The sequence below is a fragment of the Coccinella septempunctata genome, chromosome 8 (genome assembly GCF_907165205.1).
Source record: "Coccinella septempunctata chromosome 8, icCocSept1.1, whole genome shotgun sequence".
Lineage (NCBI taxonomy): Eukaryota > Metazoa > Arthropoda > Insecta > Coleoptera > Coccinellidae > Coccinella > Coccinella septempunctata.
Genome location: NC_058196.1, coordinates 5,829,888 through 5,849,674, shown reverse-complemented (window position 1 = coordinate 5,849,674; position 19,787 = coordinate 5,829,888). Strand labels below are relative to the sequence as shown.

Sequence of the window (19,787 nt, the reverse complement as noted above, 5' to 3'; positions counted from 1 at the left end):
AATTCACAAATGCTAGATGTCCTACAGGACGACCGATCAACAAAAACTGCTCTGTATGACCGTATGACTCTATAGCTAGGTTCCTGGTCCCTCGGGAACTAAAGGAAATGAAGAGGCAAATGCACTTGCCTCTAGCAACACGGGAAGTTGACGTTTATTCATCCAGTGGAATAAAAAAATTTTAATTCACAAGTGAAATGAGATGACATAAGCGTAAGCGGATAAAGCGATACCTTTCATGACAATTTATAAATCCGATAATTCTCTGGAAAGTGTTATCGTTTGATTTCTAATTGAAGTGGAATAAAATTCACGTGAGTTATAATTTTTTATCATTCGAAAAAATAATAATGACAATATCAGTCAAAAGAACACCATAAGGGCACTTCAATCGGACCTGCTATTGCTCTGGAGACAGAATCCAATTCTTCACCTAACAGACTTTCGGGATGACCTTGGAGCCTAGGAAGCTAAATCATTTCAGTTGTGCAAATACAACTTGGTTTACTTGTATACACAGTTGCCAGATTTAGGACGCAACATTATGCGTCGTATGAAAGATGTATATTGACTGTATATCAGTTTTCATCATTTGAAGCGCCCCCGAAGCGGAATTTGCGTGAACTAAAAATATACTTTAGGTTTCATGAGAAGCACTTTACTGCGTCTGGAGATATGTTTTTCAACATAGAATAACTCTTTTATCAAAAGATGAATGAAATCTATAGTTGTTCCATAGATAGCTCTCGACGTCCTTCACGATTTGCGACCACCCCTGTCGTTGAAGAATCCCTCGAAATACCAGAGAAAACTTTGAAAAACAATGCTGCGTCCGGTATACGGACGCAGTATTATTCAGGACGCAATAGTGTATGGCCCAAAGACAATGTATGGACGCAACATAGTATGCTGGATAAATATATATATATATATATATATATATATATATATATTTATCCAGCATACTATGTTGCGTCCATACATTGTCTTTGGGCCATACACTATTGCGTCCTGAATAATACTGCGTCCGTATACCGGACGCAGCATTGTTTTTCAAAGTTTTCTCTGGTATTTCGAGGGATTCAACGGCAGGGGTGGTCGCAAATCGTGAAGGACGTCGAGAGCTATCTTTGGAACAACTATAGATTTCATTCATCTTTTGATAAAAGAGTTATTCTATGTTGAAAAACATATCTCCAGACGCAGTAAAGTGCGTCTCATGAAACCTAAAGTATATTTTTAGTTCACGCAAATTCCGCTTCGAGGGCGCTTCAAATGATGAAAACTGATATACAGTCAATATACATCTTTCACACGACGCATAATGTTGCGTCCTAAATCTGGCAACTGTGTATACAAGTAAACCAAGTTGTATTTGCACTACTGAAATGATTTAGCTTCCTAGGCTCCAAGGTCATCCCGAAAGTCTGTTAGGTGAAGAAGTGGATTCTGTCTCTTGAGCAATAGCAGGTCCGATTGAAGTGCCCTTATGGTGTTATTTTAACTGATATTGTCATTATTATTTTTTTAAATGAAAAAAAATTATAACTCACGTGAATTTTCTTCCACTTCAATTAGAAATCAAACGATAGCACTTTCCAGAGAATTATCGGATTTATAAATTGACATGAAAGGTATCGCTTTATCCGCTAATGCTTATGTCATCTCATTCCACTTGTGAATTAAAATTTTTTTATTCCACTGGATGAATAAACGTCAACTTCCCTTGTTGCTAGAGGCAAGTGTATTTGCCTCTTCATTTCCTTTAGTTCCCGAGGGACCAGGAACCTAGCTATAGAGTCATACGGTCATACAGAGCAGTTTTTGTTGATCGGTCGTCCTGTAGGCCATCTGGCATTTGTGAATTGGTGTATTTTCCAGATTCTATGTTCTTATGTTGTTATCTACTACTTTCTTCATCGTCTTCGATAGAAACGATGTTGAATTAATTGTTCTTGAAGATTGTGGGTCCCCATTTTGGTGTGAAGGGAACTTTTGTCCTTCTCCATTTTTTGCGTATATGACTCATTCTAAGCAGCTTCTGGTTATCTTCAGAAGATGAAGACGAATCTCTTCTAGGATTTTTCTTTACACTTCTGGTGATCTATATAGATTGAAGGTGTTCATTGCCCACTCCAAACATAGTCTTTTAAATATCCAAATCTTCCTTACGAGGATTCTTGGTCTATATTGCTGTATCTAGTTATGGGTTTACTACCTGTGAAGGTTGTTTTGGGAAAACTGAAAGATCGTTCCTGTTCTCCTTCGGTGAATTATCCGTCTGGCTTATTGAGCGATATTGTGGGGTTGATTACTCCTTCTGCCATAACCTTTTGTATTCTGAGTGCTGTGGGATTAGAAGTGAAATTACCACAAAAATTAAAAAGTTCTACAAATTATGTAAACTCTTGTATATATGTGGTGTCCTTGTAATATATTAATTAATAAGGACTGTCTGTCAAAGTATATATCACAGAGATGCGAGATCTGATTGAATTTAGAAAAAATCATATTGTACACACGTGACTGAAACAATATATTTGTTCTGGGCGTAGTAAGGTTGAACAAGCGTACGGGTCTAGAACTTGGGCGTCCTACATGAAATCCTACTCTAGCGAGTAGATGTGCCATTCAAGGGTCCATGAAGGAACCTCAAACAAACAACGCCCTTCCTGACATCATGCTTAACTGCACCGAATTTATTCAACAAAACAGCATGATCTTACTCGAAAAAACTTCTCTGAACAGCCTCCATTAGTCCGAGAGCTGGCAACGAAATTCGGCAAAAGTTTTGAACTGGCGCATAATTTAATATGATTTAGTATTGAGGGTGTACATAAGTCAGCACCCACTCTCAAGGTCAGGTAGTGGAACACCTAGCGGCGACGCGCTTTGATGTAGGTATATGAAATTACAACACACTCAACAAGTATTTTGTAATGATTGAAAATTTTCACTAGTTCATAGAACAGAAAACTTGAAAAAGTGGTCAGATCTCATTTTAGTGAAACGCGATGTGTCAGTACACCACATAAGTTGCTGCCTTGACCATGTTGTTTCAAAAGAATTGTATTGGCTGAAACTGTATTTACTGCTCAAATATCATATATTATTTGTGAATAAAATATTCAGACCACATATCAATAGAAGAGAGGCAGTCAGCAGTCACCCCAAAGTACGGATATTGTAATTTTATATAAATCAAAGAGCGTCGCCGTCAGATGTTCCACTACCTGACCTTTTAGCGTGGGTGCTGATTCATATACACCATCAAAACTAACTCATATTTAATTATGATCCATTACAAATCTTTTGCCGATTTTCGTCGCCAGCTCTCGAAATATATATCATTGTGATGTGTATGGCAATCGTATATTGGGTTCCAAGCAATGCATCCAAACTCCAGTTTGCTCGTCACAAATGTATTGAACAGCAAAATCATGTATCGATTGAAATTTATTCTGGGAGGATTCTGCATTTCTTCATAAACTTTTTAAGGTTTTCACCCCCAATCTCTGAAACAAAATCAATTAAAAATGAAATCAACGATTTGCTCCTGCGTAAATTCTTGCACTAATTTGTCAGGAGCAAATTAACTAGAAAAAATTGTTGCCTGACAAATTAGTGCAAGAATTTACGCAGGAGCAAATCGTTGATTTCATTTTACTTGGATCCAGACGTGGACCGAAACGTCGACCGAGAATAAATGTAGTTTTACATAATACAGCCTGTTTTGATCCAAGAACCCATTAACCTTATTGGAGAGGTATATATATATATATATATATATATATATATATATATATATATATATATATATATATATATATATATATATATATATATATATATATATATATATATATATATATATATATATATATATATATATATATATATATACCTCTCCAATAAGGTTAATGGGTTCTTGGATCAAAACAGGCTGTATTATGTAAAACTACATTTATTCTCGGTCGACGTTTCGGTCCACGTCTGGATCCAATATATATATATATATATATATATGATGGACCCCATCATAAGGGTCTGTGGCCTGTAGCTTTCCTCGACCAACTAGAGAACAGGGAAGACCGATCCCAATCAAAAGCAAGATTTGGAATATTATTAATTTAAGTAGAAGCATTTCAAGATGCAATAGGAGAACAAGTTTTTTATGTATCATTAATTTTCTTTTTCGTTATCGCCAGATTTTCGAATCAATTTGATGACAGATGTATCATTCATTTTTTCTTTCCCATTTTCGGCTATGGATTATTGTTTCAGATAAAGTTTCTACCAAATGGAGAGAGGAAAGAAATTATACCAGTAGAAAAGAAGCCTTGCAGTATTAAAATCTTATTCTGTAAACAAATTTATCATCGCTACAATACTCACGGAGGACAGGATTTTTTCACTCATGCTTTATGGTTGGAAAACTAAAAATGTACCAGAACATATTCAAAGAAATTTATGTAGATAATTCTCTGTAGAAAAAAGATTTCTCAGAATATCAATTACTTTTGAGTAGACTAATGAGAGAGCCATTCCATTGATTATTGCGATGTAATTCAATTTGTTTCAAATTTGTTCGCAAGAATTGCCAGAAATAATAAAACGCCAACCAATATTTCCTGGTGCATTAAAAAATTGGTATAAAAATTGATTCCAAATAGTCGAAATTACTATTTCAGCATTAGGCGAGTCATAATGAGCTGATTTTTGCATTATCAGCAAATGTACAATTACTCTCTGTCTCATCAACTCAACTGACCAGATACTTAAGATAATTCGATGCTTAGTATTATAATAGAAATGACACATCTAACAGTGCTTAAAAATCACCTGCCTAAACCTTGCTGAAAATATAAAAAGAAAAATATCACAAGCTCTATTACATTTCGAGTTCAGTTCTCCAACAAAGTGCTAGTTGAAGTTGAATTTTTTTTCAACCATCTCTATTTCAATTTTTTTCACAAGTTCACTAACGAAGTTATGAATATGTCTTTTGCAAGGAGCAAACGATTCATCGAAAATAAAGGTATGTTTTTTTTTAATTTCACTTTTCCTAGTTTCAAACTTCTATATGTATCAACTGACTCACTTTCATCAGTTGAAGGCGTTGAGAGAGGTCTACACCGTTTCAGTGATCAGTTCAAAAAGGTATATCTTACCTTAAAAAAAACTGATTCAAATGAGGTTTTCATTAAAATTGAATTCACTCAGCTTGTCTGTTCGGAAAGCCAGAAATTTTTTTATTTGTCGAATGAAAAAAAATTTAGAAAAATTTACTCAGTGAAATATGAATGTTCATTAATTCTACTCACTTTCCGAGGTGCAACAATTTTTTCGATGAATTTCCACAGAAACAAATTCTTCGAAAAACCTCGCCATTCGATACAATTCGAAACCTGCTGAGAAAAGACGTTCGTAAAGTGCTGCCATCTTTTCTAGTAAAGTTAAAACTATTGTGATATTCGTAACTTTTACTGATCGTTCGAGTGTTCTGGCAATACCCAACATTTTGATAGTATTTTTCCCTTACGGCTTATACGGATGGAAAAAAAGTCTCGTGGTATATACTCCTGTAAAGTGTTGCAAACAATATATTATTTATTCGTTAAATCAGAAATCCGATTGTTAATAGTTTTTGTAAGTTTTCGTTCATATAGGTACTTACTCTCATTCACTTCCGTGTGAATTCTTCTTTCATAACTACAATATGCCAATGTTGATATTCTGAATTGTTCCAAAAAAATTTATTTGAATTTTTTTGTAATTCTCTGAATTTATTCAATTGAAACATTTCCACAAATATCGATTAAAACAAAAGATTACGTAACAGTTGGGAAGGATTGAAATTTTCAGGATTTTTCTATTCACTTCACATGACCGCTTTTTTTCAACAATCCATTCTGGTATCGTCTTTCAATCGGTATTATTCGAACCGTGAATCTTCGTCCGAGGCTATGAATTATGAGTGATTATAAAAATTTTCATTGATTTAAAATTAATGTACCTTGAGAAAAGAATAGAAATATATATTATCGGCTGATTTCGGCAAGAACTATGTTTTCATAATACGAAAAAATTGCAATTCGAGAATGTATCCTTTGAAATAACGAATATGTATTTTTGTTTCATTATACCTATAATCCTAAGAGAAAACTGTTTCTTCAATTGAAATCAATCGCATAAAAATACCTCTGTTTCATCCAGTTGTAGATGTAGGAATCTCATTTTCTAATGAAAGGTAATTGTAAATGGCGCGAATATCATGCATTCTTTAAAATTCAATATAAATATTCCTTCCGCTTTTCATGAAATTTTGCAGTATCAATATACCCACAAATATATTCCGTGAAGAATTTGAGATACCTATACTTATATTTATCTATTTTCCAGAAGTTACTCCTGGTCCTGGCCAATACCAGATTGAATGGGGCTGCGTTGGCAGCGATAGTATTAAATATACAATTTATTCAACACCTCGATTCCAAGATAAGTGTAGAAAACACGATGGTCGCAGGATATGCATTGAAGTGAGTGTCAATTACTTACATGTCCTTCATTCAGATATTTTCTCCATTTTATGTTGAAGAATTGTACAGAATGAGTACCTTCTTATTTTAATGAATGAGAGAGACCTAAAATTTATTCGGTGGGTAAACAGATATTAATGAAACAATAATATATCTCTAACAGGAAAGCAATGAATACATAACACTCGCTGGTATGATCATAATATAAGCGGGTGATATGCTTTCGAATTAATTCTAATTCAGCAGATATTATTTTGTTATGACAACTGACTAGATTTGATTAACCATGAAACAGTCACAATCATTGTGAGATTTTTGCTCAATACTCCTGACCCGACATAGGTACTAGAAATTACAAATCCACCATATGACCCAATGCGGACCCAATATTATATCCATATCACACACAAAACTTGCATGGGCTTTCTTTTCCAAATCTTCTCCAATTCTCCAGTTGGAGAGTTCACTTGATTGTTTTTCTGACTGCGTACCTAATAAATCTATGAATCGAAATTGAATAAAACAGTCGACTACCCACTTATTTATAACTTATTTTATTTGAAAAAATGTTACGGAAGTATCTTTTTACTCTTCAAGAAAAAATTATCGAAGTTTTTGAACAATGAGGAATTATACAAGAAATCTCCTCAAGAATGACCATGTTTCCATAGATTTCTTGAGTAAAAAAAAATTGAATTCTAGTGATCTTCTCTGTTTTATCTATTAGAGTGGGCTTTTTGAGTAACATTGAATTATTTTTCAGTGTACCTGTGTGGATATCACAACAAAACAGTATTCCAAAAACGATTTTGAACTTGTAACCCCACCAAATTACTGCATAAAGAATATCACCTTCAGGAGAAGTAAGGCGAATGGAGTGGAATTTAGGAGAGCCCTTTGTGATTTAGTATTGTTCAGACGACAAAATGGAGTCGATACATTTTTTTATGATTTGGAGAGCTAACGATCTAAAAAGAGGAAAATATCCCATTCAAATGTAAAACCATGAGGATCTCGTTTTTATGTTTACAATCTCTGACAACATACCAGAAAAAGTTGAAATCGAAAAATGAACAGAATATTTCGAAAAAAGATAACAGTGAATCTGCAAACCCTATTGAAACATCAAAATTCACTTTTTTGAGCGGCGACGAAGTGGCTAATTCATTTAGCTATTGGAAATATTCCGAAGAAAACGATAATGATGAAAAATCAACCGAAGGATAAAACCGTTGGGTATTCAACTCACACAATATTCAATGACAAATCAAAAAAAAACTAGACGTCGTCTAGAGATTACGTCGGAAATTAAAGCAATTCGAAGAAAGTGATGATCTGTTTCGTGTGAATGCGAACGAAATGAAGCCACGTTATTGATAAGATACAACGTATATTCCAAGAAACTGAGTGGGGCTTGCATAATACCCAAGAAAATGAAAGTCTTCCTCATTTTGAGAGAGAATGTAGCTCTCGATGACAAAAAAAAAATCGTTTGTGGTAATCTTTCATGATTCAAAGTTCGAAGATCCCAGAAAAAAAAAAGTTGAACAAAGAAAAAATTCGCTAAAATATCATCCCTAATTCCAATGTTTGAAAAAGAAGCAACTTAATTTTCAAGTCAAATTATGAAATATTTAAAATAAATATCGCTTTTTCACTGCTTGTATATATTGTGGATTTGACATTTCTAATAAAATTGCTTGCTTTTATGTACATTTTAATTCTTTTCTCCTTATCTCTTGTTTGCAGGATACTACATAAAGTGAATATATCATCTACGTACTAGTTGAAGTATATATGATCTTTTATTTAAATTTGGTGGAGCCACCTCACAAAGAGCAGTGACGTAACATAATCAACAAAACGAAACTGGAACTGTGAAATAGCAATAAGAAACTTCAACTCTGTATTTCTTCAAAGAAAATGAAGCTTGTCTGAAGAAAAAAGAAGGAATAATGATATACAAAAAACCAGAACTAATTTCATTCATTGAGCAAGTAAAAGATATCGCAATATTCCATGGAATGTTCAAAACAAATTGCTTTTCGGCAATTTGCGCATCCATTATGTGTTAGGGGGTTCTTCATTATCTCTTTGATTTTCTCTTCTAGGAGCTTGTAATTCCCTTGGATTTTTCTTGTTGTTTGCCCTTATTTCCTCATATTCTGTCAACAACTGAATAGCTAACGTTTTCAAAGAATGCCTTCTTTTCATCTTGAAATTGTTATTATTGAGCGAAAAAATCACCTTTGCATTTATGCCAGCACAATTGAGGACAGCATAAAATATTATCAGTGTCCATCTCTTGCTATTTAGCGATACCTCGTGATGACAATTTTTTGAAATCGTCAACATCTCACTTTTTGCTAATAACTCAAAGGCGAATAATCGTAGGAGGCTACGGTTTTCACCATCCTTCGTTTGTCTGAAAAGGAGTTCGGAAATACGTCATCCGTTTTTTTTAGGTCTTATATAAGACCTAGTTCTCCAGATGCCCTCAGTAGACATTCGAATCCTAAATTAGAAAGCGGACCATTGAATATCACTTCAATAAGCCCTTAGTTGGGCGAATAGAGAGATATGAAAAGGTCTGTAACGTCATGGGGTAATAACGTCAAGCGTTATTAACGTTGCGACGCATGCGTACTTCCATCTTCCGAGGATAATGTAGCACGTTACCGTTTTTACCGTTTTTTTCTAGCCTTGAGCATTTCTATTTTGCCATTTTTTTTTGGAGAGTTATGTTTTGAAACACGGACCGGTATATTGACATTGTGTGGAATTCATTCAATTATTTCTTAAGAGAATAGTAGTAGAAGAGACGAAATGAGTTTCTCAAGATTACCACTAAAGCTTAAAGTGTGCATCTGCAATTAATGAGTCACAGGAATGGGAGAGTCAAATAAAATAGAAATTTCCATGAAGTGTTTGATTTTGAGTACCTATTTCAATCTCATATTGATGATATGTAACTTATTTTCAAAAGTAAATGAAAGGGTTCAATTCAAACTTTTTTTATTGAGATTCATAAAAGTAGAAACATCTAAATAGGACATTGGGTTGGCAGTAAGGCAGTACACCAATTATTCTACGTTATCTCTACATATCCTCCAGAAGATATGATGAAGCTCTAGAATTAAATTCCAAAATCAATTCCAATCTTTTCTTGGTAACTATAGTGGCCATTTATAAGTCCATGTCTATAAATTTTAAAATTATGAAAGCATCACTGTGAAAAGGTATTTTGCAAAACAGTTCAATCAAACTTCACAAACAAAAATTTCTGTGAATTTGCATCCATATAAACGAACATAATCCACAAGAACTGCATAAAATAAACCCAAAAAGCATCAGAAACCTACGTCAACAACAAACTTCAACATTTACCTACCGATCATCTGTTGCTTACGCTGATAACGAAAATTCGTTTTTTCCATACGACTAAAATCTGAACCAGATAGCGCAAGACGTTATTCCATTACCATATAACGTTACCAGCGTACGTCGCCGTCGGCGTTATACTTTTCAGGAGAATGAAACTGATAGAATTGAATCTGAAAACGTTGCTGCGGTATGCTAACCTAACCTAATACCAAGTGAAAGGAAAGAACAGCAGCATTCACAATTGCTGAAAAGTGGTACTGGTGGCAATACTGACAAAAGGCAATTCTGTAATACTTTTGAAAATGAGGTAGATTATAGTACAAACGTCAAAAATAACGAATAAGCCAAATTTATACCATATTTTCTTGAAAATAAAGAGAGTTTATTCCGGAAGGAAAAAATTATTTTCAAATTACATTTTTCTAGCTGGAATATGTTATGTTGAAATACCTATGTTATCATTTTCACACATAAACACGTTTTTGCGTTGTCCAACGTCCGTGGTTTATCTGCGTAGAGGTGGGACGTCACATATCCCCAAAGAAAATAATCTTTAGGTGGGACGTCACATATCACCAAAGAAAATAATCTTTAGGTGAGACATCACACGATGTGGAAGCCAATTCACAGGTCTATTACGTGAAATTATCCGTTCTACGATGGTGTCACGCTCTCCACTGACAGAAAAATTCTGGCCGGTATCAATAGGTGACCCTCCTATTGAATTTTGGTATCAAAATGTTTTGGGAATTTTGTGCTCATTTTCTGCTAATTTGTGCCGTATGTTATGAATTTTGTGCACGTTCCGTTTGCGAGATATTTCAAGTTTTTCAAGTGTGTTACCAACTTGACGCTGTGACCGACAAAAATTGTAAATAAATATATAATATCATTTTGTGTCAGTTCATGCAGCATAGTAAAGATTTCGCATGCCTGCAGGTTTATCGAAGACCTTGACACATCCATAGTAATATCCACATATCAGTTGAACAAAGTGATATTCTACTTTAATTTATGTTGAAGTACCTATACCTTGATTCAATAAAACTGACAATACTCATTAAATAGCTATTATTACAACTAGGGAAATATAGTCATATTTCCCGTGGTGTAGTTAATAGTTTTTTTCTGATTGAAATAATCTGTTATGGGGAAATCATTGTTAGATTGTATATTTTTATAATAATTAGATTTTTAACGTTGCTATGGGCCATGTTTCTGAAAATCATGGTTGACTGGTTTCATTTTGACGTCTTGTCAGAAATAAAATTATTGAAATAATGTCGAACTACGTCGAAACTCAATCGGCAAAAGCCCGTGAATCTTTGGTTCCGGCCAAATCTCAAGCTGCCTACAGTAGAGAGTACGATTGCTTTCAGGAGTGGAAAAGAAAAAATTTGGTGGACGGTGTGAGCGATAATATTTTGTTAGCATATTTTCAAGATTTGGTATGTTGCTCTGATTCTTGTTATTCTTGATGTATGATTAATTCATTCGATCCCCAGTCGCAGAAATATTCACCAAACACGTTATGGCCGAAACTATCGATGTTAAGATCAATGCTACATTTGAAGGAAAAAACTGATGTCAAATTATTCGATCAAGTCGAAGAATTTGTTAAGAACAAAAATAAAGGATACGTTCCTAAAAAATCAGCAGTGTTGTCCCGGGAGCAGCTCAAGACATTCTTGAGTGAAGCTCCTAATGACGTTTTTTTGATGTATAAGGTAAAAGTTTCATTTTGATTTCCTCTGTTGATAAGATTTTTACATTCACAATTTTGAAGGTTGTTTTAATAATGGAAATCTTTGGCGCCTGCAGAACACAAGAGCTGGTGAATATGCTATCTTCAGATATCGAAGATCGTGGGTCGGTAATCATAATTAAAGTCTCAAAAACCAAGAATGATATAAACAGAATATTCACTATAATTGATGAAGAAGATCTGGGTGCTGCTCGTTTGGTGCGGGAGTATTCGGCGTTGCGTCCGCAAGGCGTTCTTAGGTTCTTCGTAGCTTATAGAGATAAGAAGAGTACTCTTCAGCCTGTCGGCAAAAATACCTTCGGAAAAATTCCGAGTAAGGTTGCTGAATGGTTGGGATTAGATAATCCGAAAATGTATACAGGCCATTGTGGAAGACGAACATCCGCGACTTTGGTTGCCGATGCGGGAGCCTCAATGACAACACTCAAGAGACATGGTGGTTGGAAAAGTTCGTCTGTTGCAGAAGGCTATCTGGCTGACAGTATGCTGCACAAAAATAAGGTAGCGAAGATGATAGCAGGTGTGGAGGGAGAGCCATCTGCAGCATCACAGTCTTTGAAGACCGTTTTGGGAGAATCGTCCGAGACTGCTGCTGCACGGAATGTTCTCGAAAAACTGTAGTCTCGTCGACGAATAATTATGAACAAGATATTTCTTCTTCCTTTGTATCTGGTGGAAAAACTTTCAGTGGAAATTTCAACAATTGCAGTTTCCATTTTGTTACTAAATAAAGAAATAAAATATGATTTTACGTTTTGAAAGAAATATGATTTGACGTTTCATATTTCCCTAGGGCACACACAGAAAAAGGCCAAGGTTGGAACGGGCAAAAACACAGGGAAAGAAACAGCGGATACTTGAATGGACGTGTATGTTCACCCTAATCTAGGGAATTCCCGTTATCAATCAGATGTTCAGCTCAGCGCAATGATAAGGAATTCGCAGGTAAACAAACAATATTACGTCCAGAAAAAATGGACAAAAATCGTCGCAGGGGAAACAGCAAGCCCAAACGGTAAAAATTCTTGGTGTACTTACACTAGGCATAAAATTCGCACAAGTTTCAAGTCACAAAACTAACTATTCAAAAGAATAATATCAGAACGATGCAAGATACGTGTTCACGTGTACGAGCTCGATAATAATGGTAACATGGTAACTAAGGCGATATAGCTCAATATTGGTTCGATCAGAAAAAAATGTATTTATTTATAAATGCTTCAAAACAAACTAAAAAGAAACAAAAGTAACATAAAACGAAGAAGTATTGAAATTTTTGAGGATTAGTTGAAGGAAATCACAAGTCTTGGGATCTACAATTATACAAGGTAGAACTTTTTTTAATTCAATTTCAAATACAATAACTGAGGAAACTCGATCATTTTTGATGAAACAAATGAAACCTGAAAGACACTGGGATGACATAGATAAAAGGAATTATGAAGACATCTTACAAGAAATTAGAAGGAAATTGGGGAGAAATATCTTGAAAGGATAAAGAAGAAGAAATAGAAGAAAATTATATTTAAGAAATGGGATTCAGTCATCATCAAATTTAAAAGAGTATCTGATAATAAGAAAGATATTTGCGCAAAACTATTACCTCCTTTTGAAGGACCATATATGATTCATAGTGAAAACACTTTGAATAGTTATCGACTGATGGAGATTAAATAAATAAATCAATAAATCAAAATCAAATCAAATCAAAATTCATTCAAATAATAATAGTACAATATTCATCATTAGTACCATTCAATAAATAATAACCTTATTTCAAGGAATCTTCGTACAAAGATCAAATGAAATTGACGTCACAAAAATACATCTACAAACGATTTTCAGCTACAAAGTATTCGCTCAGTGAATATGGCTCAATATCAATAAGACAGTTTTTCAGCCTTTTTTTTAAACATTTATGTTATTTAAAATTCTTATATTATTTGAATTGAAAAATTTTATGCACATGTAAGAAGGATGTTTTTCCGTTATCGATAATCTATGAATGGGATAGTGTAGGTTTTCTGATCTTGGGTTATAATCATGCTGAGTAGTATATACTTCAAACTTTTTTCTGTGCTTGAAAAAAATCCAACAATCAAATATATATGAGGCATAATGAGTTAAAATTCTATTATTTCTGAAAACTCCTCTACAAGACCCTCTAAATGATAAATGACACATAATTCTTACAATTTTTTTTGAACTTTGAAAATTAAATCTACCGCTGAACTACTTCGCCAGAAAATTATATCATACCTCAAAATTGACTCGGCGTTCGCGAAATAGACTATCCTCAATTCTTTTTCACTAATATACTTTGACAATGTTCTTATGCCAAAACTGATTTTACTTATAGTCCGAGAGCTGGCAGCAAAAACAACTACCTCATAAGTTACCAAAGGTTTGGTTTGGCACTTTGGTTCAACTTTATTACCAAAACTTGAAACCGCCCGTCTGTCGGGCAAGAGTGGTCGCCTTATGGGATAAAAAAAATTGAAAAGATGAGAAAAAATCGATAGCAACTTCCTAATAGTTACCAAGATGAATGTTGGGTCAAAATGGTCTAGGATCTTAACTGAATTGAAATCGTAAGCGTCTGCCAACAGGGGTGGTCGCTATTTCGAAACAGACGCTGTCAAATACAGGGTGGTTCAGATCATAACCAAGAAATTTTAACCACGTATTCTACATCAAAAATAAGCCCTAGTTTGTCATATAAACATACGTCGAGAAATGTTTCCTCTCCGAGATACGGGGTGTTAAAATTATAGAAAAAAAAATGTTTTTTATTAATAACTTTCACACTGCTTGAAATATTTTTATGAAATTTGAGATATAGGTTTTGAGCGTCAAGGAGCACTTTTTGCATAATATCATTTCTTTTCTATTCTACCAGTGGCGTCCGTACTGCAACGAGACTGAATATTTTCAGATAAAAAAATGATACGCCACTGGTTTTTTCGGCAATAAAAATTACTTTTCAAATCCTTATTCAATTTGGAGCAAATTCGGTTTCTTGACTTTTTGCTGTACGAGGCACCGTTTCCGGTTAAAAAAATAAAACACATTTTATAAAGAACCAAGCTTTTTTTTCTTGACCATTAAATTCATTCTCATCCCCTTCTGTTTTACCTGTTCCAAGTCTCGTTTTTGAATTTTTTTGTCATTCTGAAGACGTTTGTGTAACTGGGCTAGTTGTTATGTTGCAGGTTTGTTCGCTTCAATTTCTATGAAGATTCCTTCTGCTTCGGTTTAGGTTATTCTCGGAACTTGTTTGTTTATGTTGTGTTACGAGTACTGGGATCTCTTGCCGATCTTTATCATGATCCTCTGTTGCGGATTGCCTAACCTTGACATTGGCTTTTCCGTTTATACTGAAGGGATTGAAATTCATATTATTTTCCACATGTTGTTTATCACTTTTTTGTCTAATTTCATCTTCAATTCTCGAATAATCACCTCATTTTCATCGAGGGTTCTATCTAATGTTGATATTTCGAACTTATATAAACTAGCACTTTCTTCTTATTGATTTAATATTTTCAGTAATAAATCAACATTTGTAGATTCAGCAGATAGAGAATTTTGGGTTGTTATTTCGGCAGCCAAATTTCTGTTTTTTTCAGGTTCCTTCTGTTGGGAAAAGACAATTAGGTCTTGTTCACAGCACTCCTTTACCCTATTTCCACAACTCGGATGGTATATCTATATACAGGTAAGGCACTGTGAAGCACATTTCGACACAGTGTTCTCACAGCCGCACTTTGATTTTTCGCTTAGCGGAGCGCTACCGACACGACCACTCTCGTTAGACGACATATTGAATCTCACAAATAAAGTACGTGGTATCTTCAATATCAATGATATCTATCTATAAAGTCAAGAAATGGATATTGAAAATTGAGAAAGTGGTCAACTTGGAAATTAAAAAGTACCAAAAACGTCTTTAAAAGCTTCTCTCGCAGATTCCTTCAAAATCGTCTAGTGGCGAAAATTATTCAATTTCTCACTCCGTTACTATGGAAGCAAGTATAGTTTCATGATCAGTTGTGAAATATTTCACTTTGCGTAACTGGTTGCGAGAAGTAAAACGTTTCAAAACGTCAGTGAGTTTTGAAAAGTATCACTTTATATGTCAATTATTAATTATTCTTAGACAAACACGAAATGTGTATTTTTATAGGGTGGCAAAAAGTAATATAATATAAAACTCTGTAAACCTATGGATGTATCAACGTCTTAGACAAACTTGTAGGTATATATACACATAGAGATAACTGGAAATATCTCTGAAAATAATCGGGCATTTCCCGTGAGTAACGGCATCAAGTTGGTGACTCATAGGAAAAACTCAAAATATCTCGAAAACATAACGGGCACAAAATTCATAACATACGGCACAAATCAGCACAAAATGAGTTCAAAATACCCAAAACATTTCGATATCAAAATTCGAGGTCAAGAATTAACGCTGCTCACAAACATAAACCGAAATATTTCGAGAACTGAACGGGCACAAAATTCATGAAGTACGGCACAAATTAGCACAAAATTAGCACAATCTATCGAAAGAGAAAAATTTACAATTTTCCACATGTGGGTCACAGCGTCAAGGTGGTGACGCACTTGAAAAACTTGAAATATCTGGCAAACAGAACAGGCACAAAATTCGTAACATACGGCACAACTTAGCACAAAATGAGCAAGATTCATCGAAAGAAGAAAATTTCCCATTTTGCACATGTGGGTCACAGCGTCAAGTTGGTGACACACTTGAAAAAACTTGAAATATGTCGAAAATGGAACGGGCACAAAACTCATAACATACAGCACAAATTTGCACAAAATTCCCAAAACAGTTTGATACCAAAATTCAATAGGTGGGTCACCACCTTGACGCACCTAGCTTTTGCACAAGTTGGATCATGTAAGCTCGCAATCCAAGATCTTCCCTCAAAATCTTTTACAAAATACTTGGCTGTAATTGCTGTGCACGATGGCGATTAGATTTATTCGGGTCGTCCTCAATACTATACGCTCCACAGCAGCAATAACCTGTTCTGCGCGCACAGTACGGCGTCTTTGTGGATGCGTATTATCAACTAGAGTGTGCCTGGTACGAGAACGATACATTGTTTGCCGAATAAATTGCTCGGGTGGACGATTATGTCGACCGTAAAAGAGACGTAGGTAACCGAGGTAACGGTAAGATTGGCGAACTGAACCATGCTTTTCAAGACAAATTTGCCCAATTTGCAAGCGTTGTTCTGAAATAAGTCTTTGCATTGTGAAATGGCAAAACGTACTGATCACAAATATACCACCAACTGTTAAATTTACAATCACTAGAAACAGTCTTGGCAATTTAAAAACCAAACCTCTAAAAAAAACACCCTTCATAAATCCACCTTCACAAAAATATATTTTGTTACGACTACATGTTGTTCAGACTTGTAGATTAAAGAAAATTGAGTATTTTGTATTGTATCTAACGTCAAGCCTGCCTAGAATTTGTTGGTGCAAATGGGTATCAATTGTGGTAAGTTAAGTGTTATGAACTCATGTTCAAGGATATCTATTTGATAAATAGTGAGGAAATTGGTGATCTTTTTCAACTCAGATAATATAATCTGTTCAAGTTGTTCAATTATGGATTTTCATCAAGTATCGGCCATATCAACTCAATTAATCTTGTGCAATAAAAAAAAAGATTATTGAATTACCTACTATTTTTGTATCTTTCATCTTTTTCAAATTCAGGATTAGTTGCACTTATCATCTGGCATAATTTAATCGCCCTGATATTTCAAAATTTGGCTCTTCCTTGAATGAAATGAGACGGTGATCTGAATACGCTTTTCATTATCTTCATCTCATTCGAGGCTTACAATCATTATATCGTTCAAATTACGTAGGAACAAAGTAAGTGCGCGCCTTGATGACTTCGGTCTCAGCTTATTCATGTAACTTTCATGAACTAATTGCGGAAGGGGTTAACTCGATTCCGCAGTGATAATAGGAAGGTACGGTTTCGGAAATATTCAAACACCCCGAATCCCCTACCTCTAAAATCTCTCGAAGGAATCCTCTTACATCCGTCTTTGACCGTAACCCCCAAACGACCTTATGCTTTGTTCATGGATATTTCGGACAGACTACGTGATGAGAATGCCTACGATCCCTTAATCGAAAATTGATATTGATTGTGTCGTAAGTGGGAGTTTCCCATCTTTAAATTGAATTTTTATAAGTGCTGAAATTGACGTTGATTTACGAGCTGTAATAACTTGCCAATTTAGGTTACTCTTAGGAAGAGCAATGTCCGCGGAATAGTTATAGCAAAAACGCATTAACTGAAAGCGTCTGCCGTTTGGGAAATGTGTCTCTTCAGTAGCTGCTTTTTCGCGTTAAGAAAAATTTATTTCTGACAGAGAAAATGGGGCAATAAAGGAAGGAAGGGTCCAAAAGAACGCAGGTTTCTGTAATGAAAGCTCTGATTCAATTAATAAATTACTAATTCGGAACTTGTTCTGGTTTCCTTCTTATGGCTATTTTCGTAATTCGCTCAAGTAAAAGGGGTAACTATACACTAGTTATATCTTGAAAAATATGGGCATTTGCATACTTTTTTGGGAAAATTCCGATTTATCAATTTATCGTTTGATTGCCAATCAAACTGATTTTCTGATGAGTGAGATGATGCCAATCTATAACCAACAACGGCTCTTTGACGAATAGACGTCAATTTGTTTTCAATCGATACTTCCGTCATGATCATTCACAATATCATTCTCGCATCAAATAAATTTCCATTCAACTATTCTCATTTTCTACTTCATCAGTATATTCAGAAATGAAAAGGTTTCAATAAATTCGTTTTAGAAATCGAGTGACTTTGAAATCGTTGATCGTACAATCAACGTTTTATGAAACCCACTGTAAGTGTTTTATTCATGGCCTGAAAAATCATTTCGGAAATTCCAAGAGGATATACAGAATGTGCGAAAATTCAATTAAAAACGCTCAATAAAATTCATAACTAACTGGACAATGGAATTTGAAATGTTGATATTCAATATTTCTTTATTCGCATATTGGAAATCCTAATGACCCCTTTGTATAAATTGCAATTTTCGTTATGAAAACTTTCAAAGTATTGATTTTGATCAAATCCAAGACTTTTACTCGATAGTTTCAACAAGTTTGAAAGTTTACAATAGAAGGTTATGAAAGAAGCATAGCATTACGTTCAACAACAGAATGTGACTTCATAGACTACTGAAACTGAAAAGTAACGAATCGAAGGAAGTGAAGAATCAATTTATTACAAATATTGTCCGAACAATAACTAATATTATTTCCACATTTATTCAAACCTAGAAATATAAAGTGCTTGGAACAAATTCAGTTAATCAAAGACTGTTTTTTTTAGTTACATTTGCTCGGATTGGTTGATAGCATTTGATGTAAGAAAATGTTAAGATCTTGTGGGATACTTGAGATATGACGTCATGGATAATTTTTGGAAAGAGTTATGCAAGTTATTTCATTACGTTTCTGGAAGGTTATATGATGGTATCATATGCGTGCCAAATATCTGATTCTCATTTCTTCTTTTTGAAAGTATAATTCTAACAAACGTCAACTTATTTGAAAATGAAGAATATTTTAAACTAGAATGTCAAGAGGTGTTTGTTGGTTATTTTTTCTCGTACAAAAAGTCAATTACGGTATCTTGTCCAATTTTTCGAAAAATTTTGATTCTCCCGAAACGCCAAATTAATATAATGAAATTTCAAGTTCAAAAATTGTCGACAAAAATCCATGTTTTGAATATAGAATGCAGAGTAAGGTTGTACTCATGGATTGTTAAAATTTATTTTAAAATCAACTCGACATGTTTCGCCTCATCGGCGTCCTCAGGAGTTCTAGAAGATACAATTTTACGAAATAATCACAAACACTTAAAACATTATCGAACATACTTGTCAAAAAGTTATTTCAGTTTTTCAATCATGACAGAAGAACATACACACTTTATGTCATCTAATATGCAGTTTTTCAATTTTAACATTAAGCACTGGCACTTTCTTGTC

At 34.3% G+C, this 19,787-nt stretch overlaps 2 protein-coding genes across 2 annotated transcripts in view; one reads left to right on the top strand and one right to left on the bottom strand.

The window, feature by feature from the left end:
• The window catches only part of LOC123319555 (tachykinin-like peptides receptor 99D), a 709,883-nt gene that overhangs the window by 451,937 nt on the left and 238,159 nt on the right, over positions 1-19,787 (bottom strand). The window lies entirely within an intron of this gene.
• LOC123319556 lies at positions 6,240-8,155 on the top strand. Its single transcript, XM_044906603.1, has 2 exons — positions 6,240-6,539; positions 7,303-8,155. Exons 1-2 carry the CDS (start codon positions 6,318-6,320, stop codon positions 7,501-7,503), a joined length of 423 nt encoding a protein of 140 aa, XP_044762538.1. The 5' UTR covers positions 6,240-6,317; the 3' UTR covers positions 7,504-8,155.

Excerpts from the sequence above, each read along its gene's own strand:
- LOC123319556 (XM_044906603.1), top strand. The coding sequence starts at position 6,318 with ATGAAATTTTGCAGTATCAATATACCCACAAATATATTCCGTGAAGAA. Across the intron at positions 6,540-7,302 it reads GTCGCAGGATATGCATTGAA|TGTACCTGTGTGGATATCAC; the intron begins GTGAGTGTCAAT and ends ATTATTTTTCAG.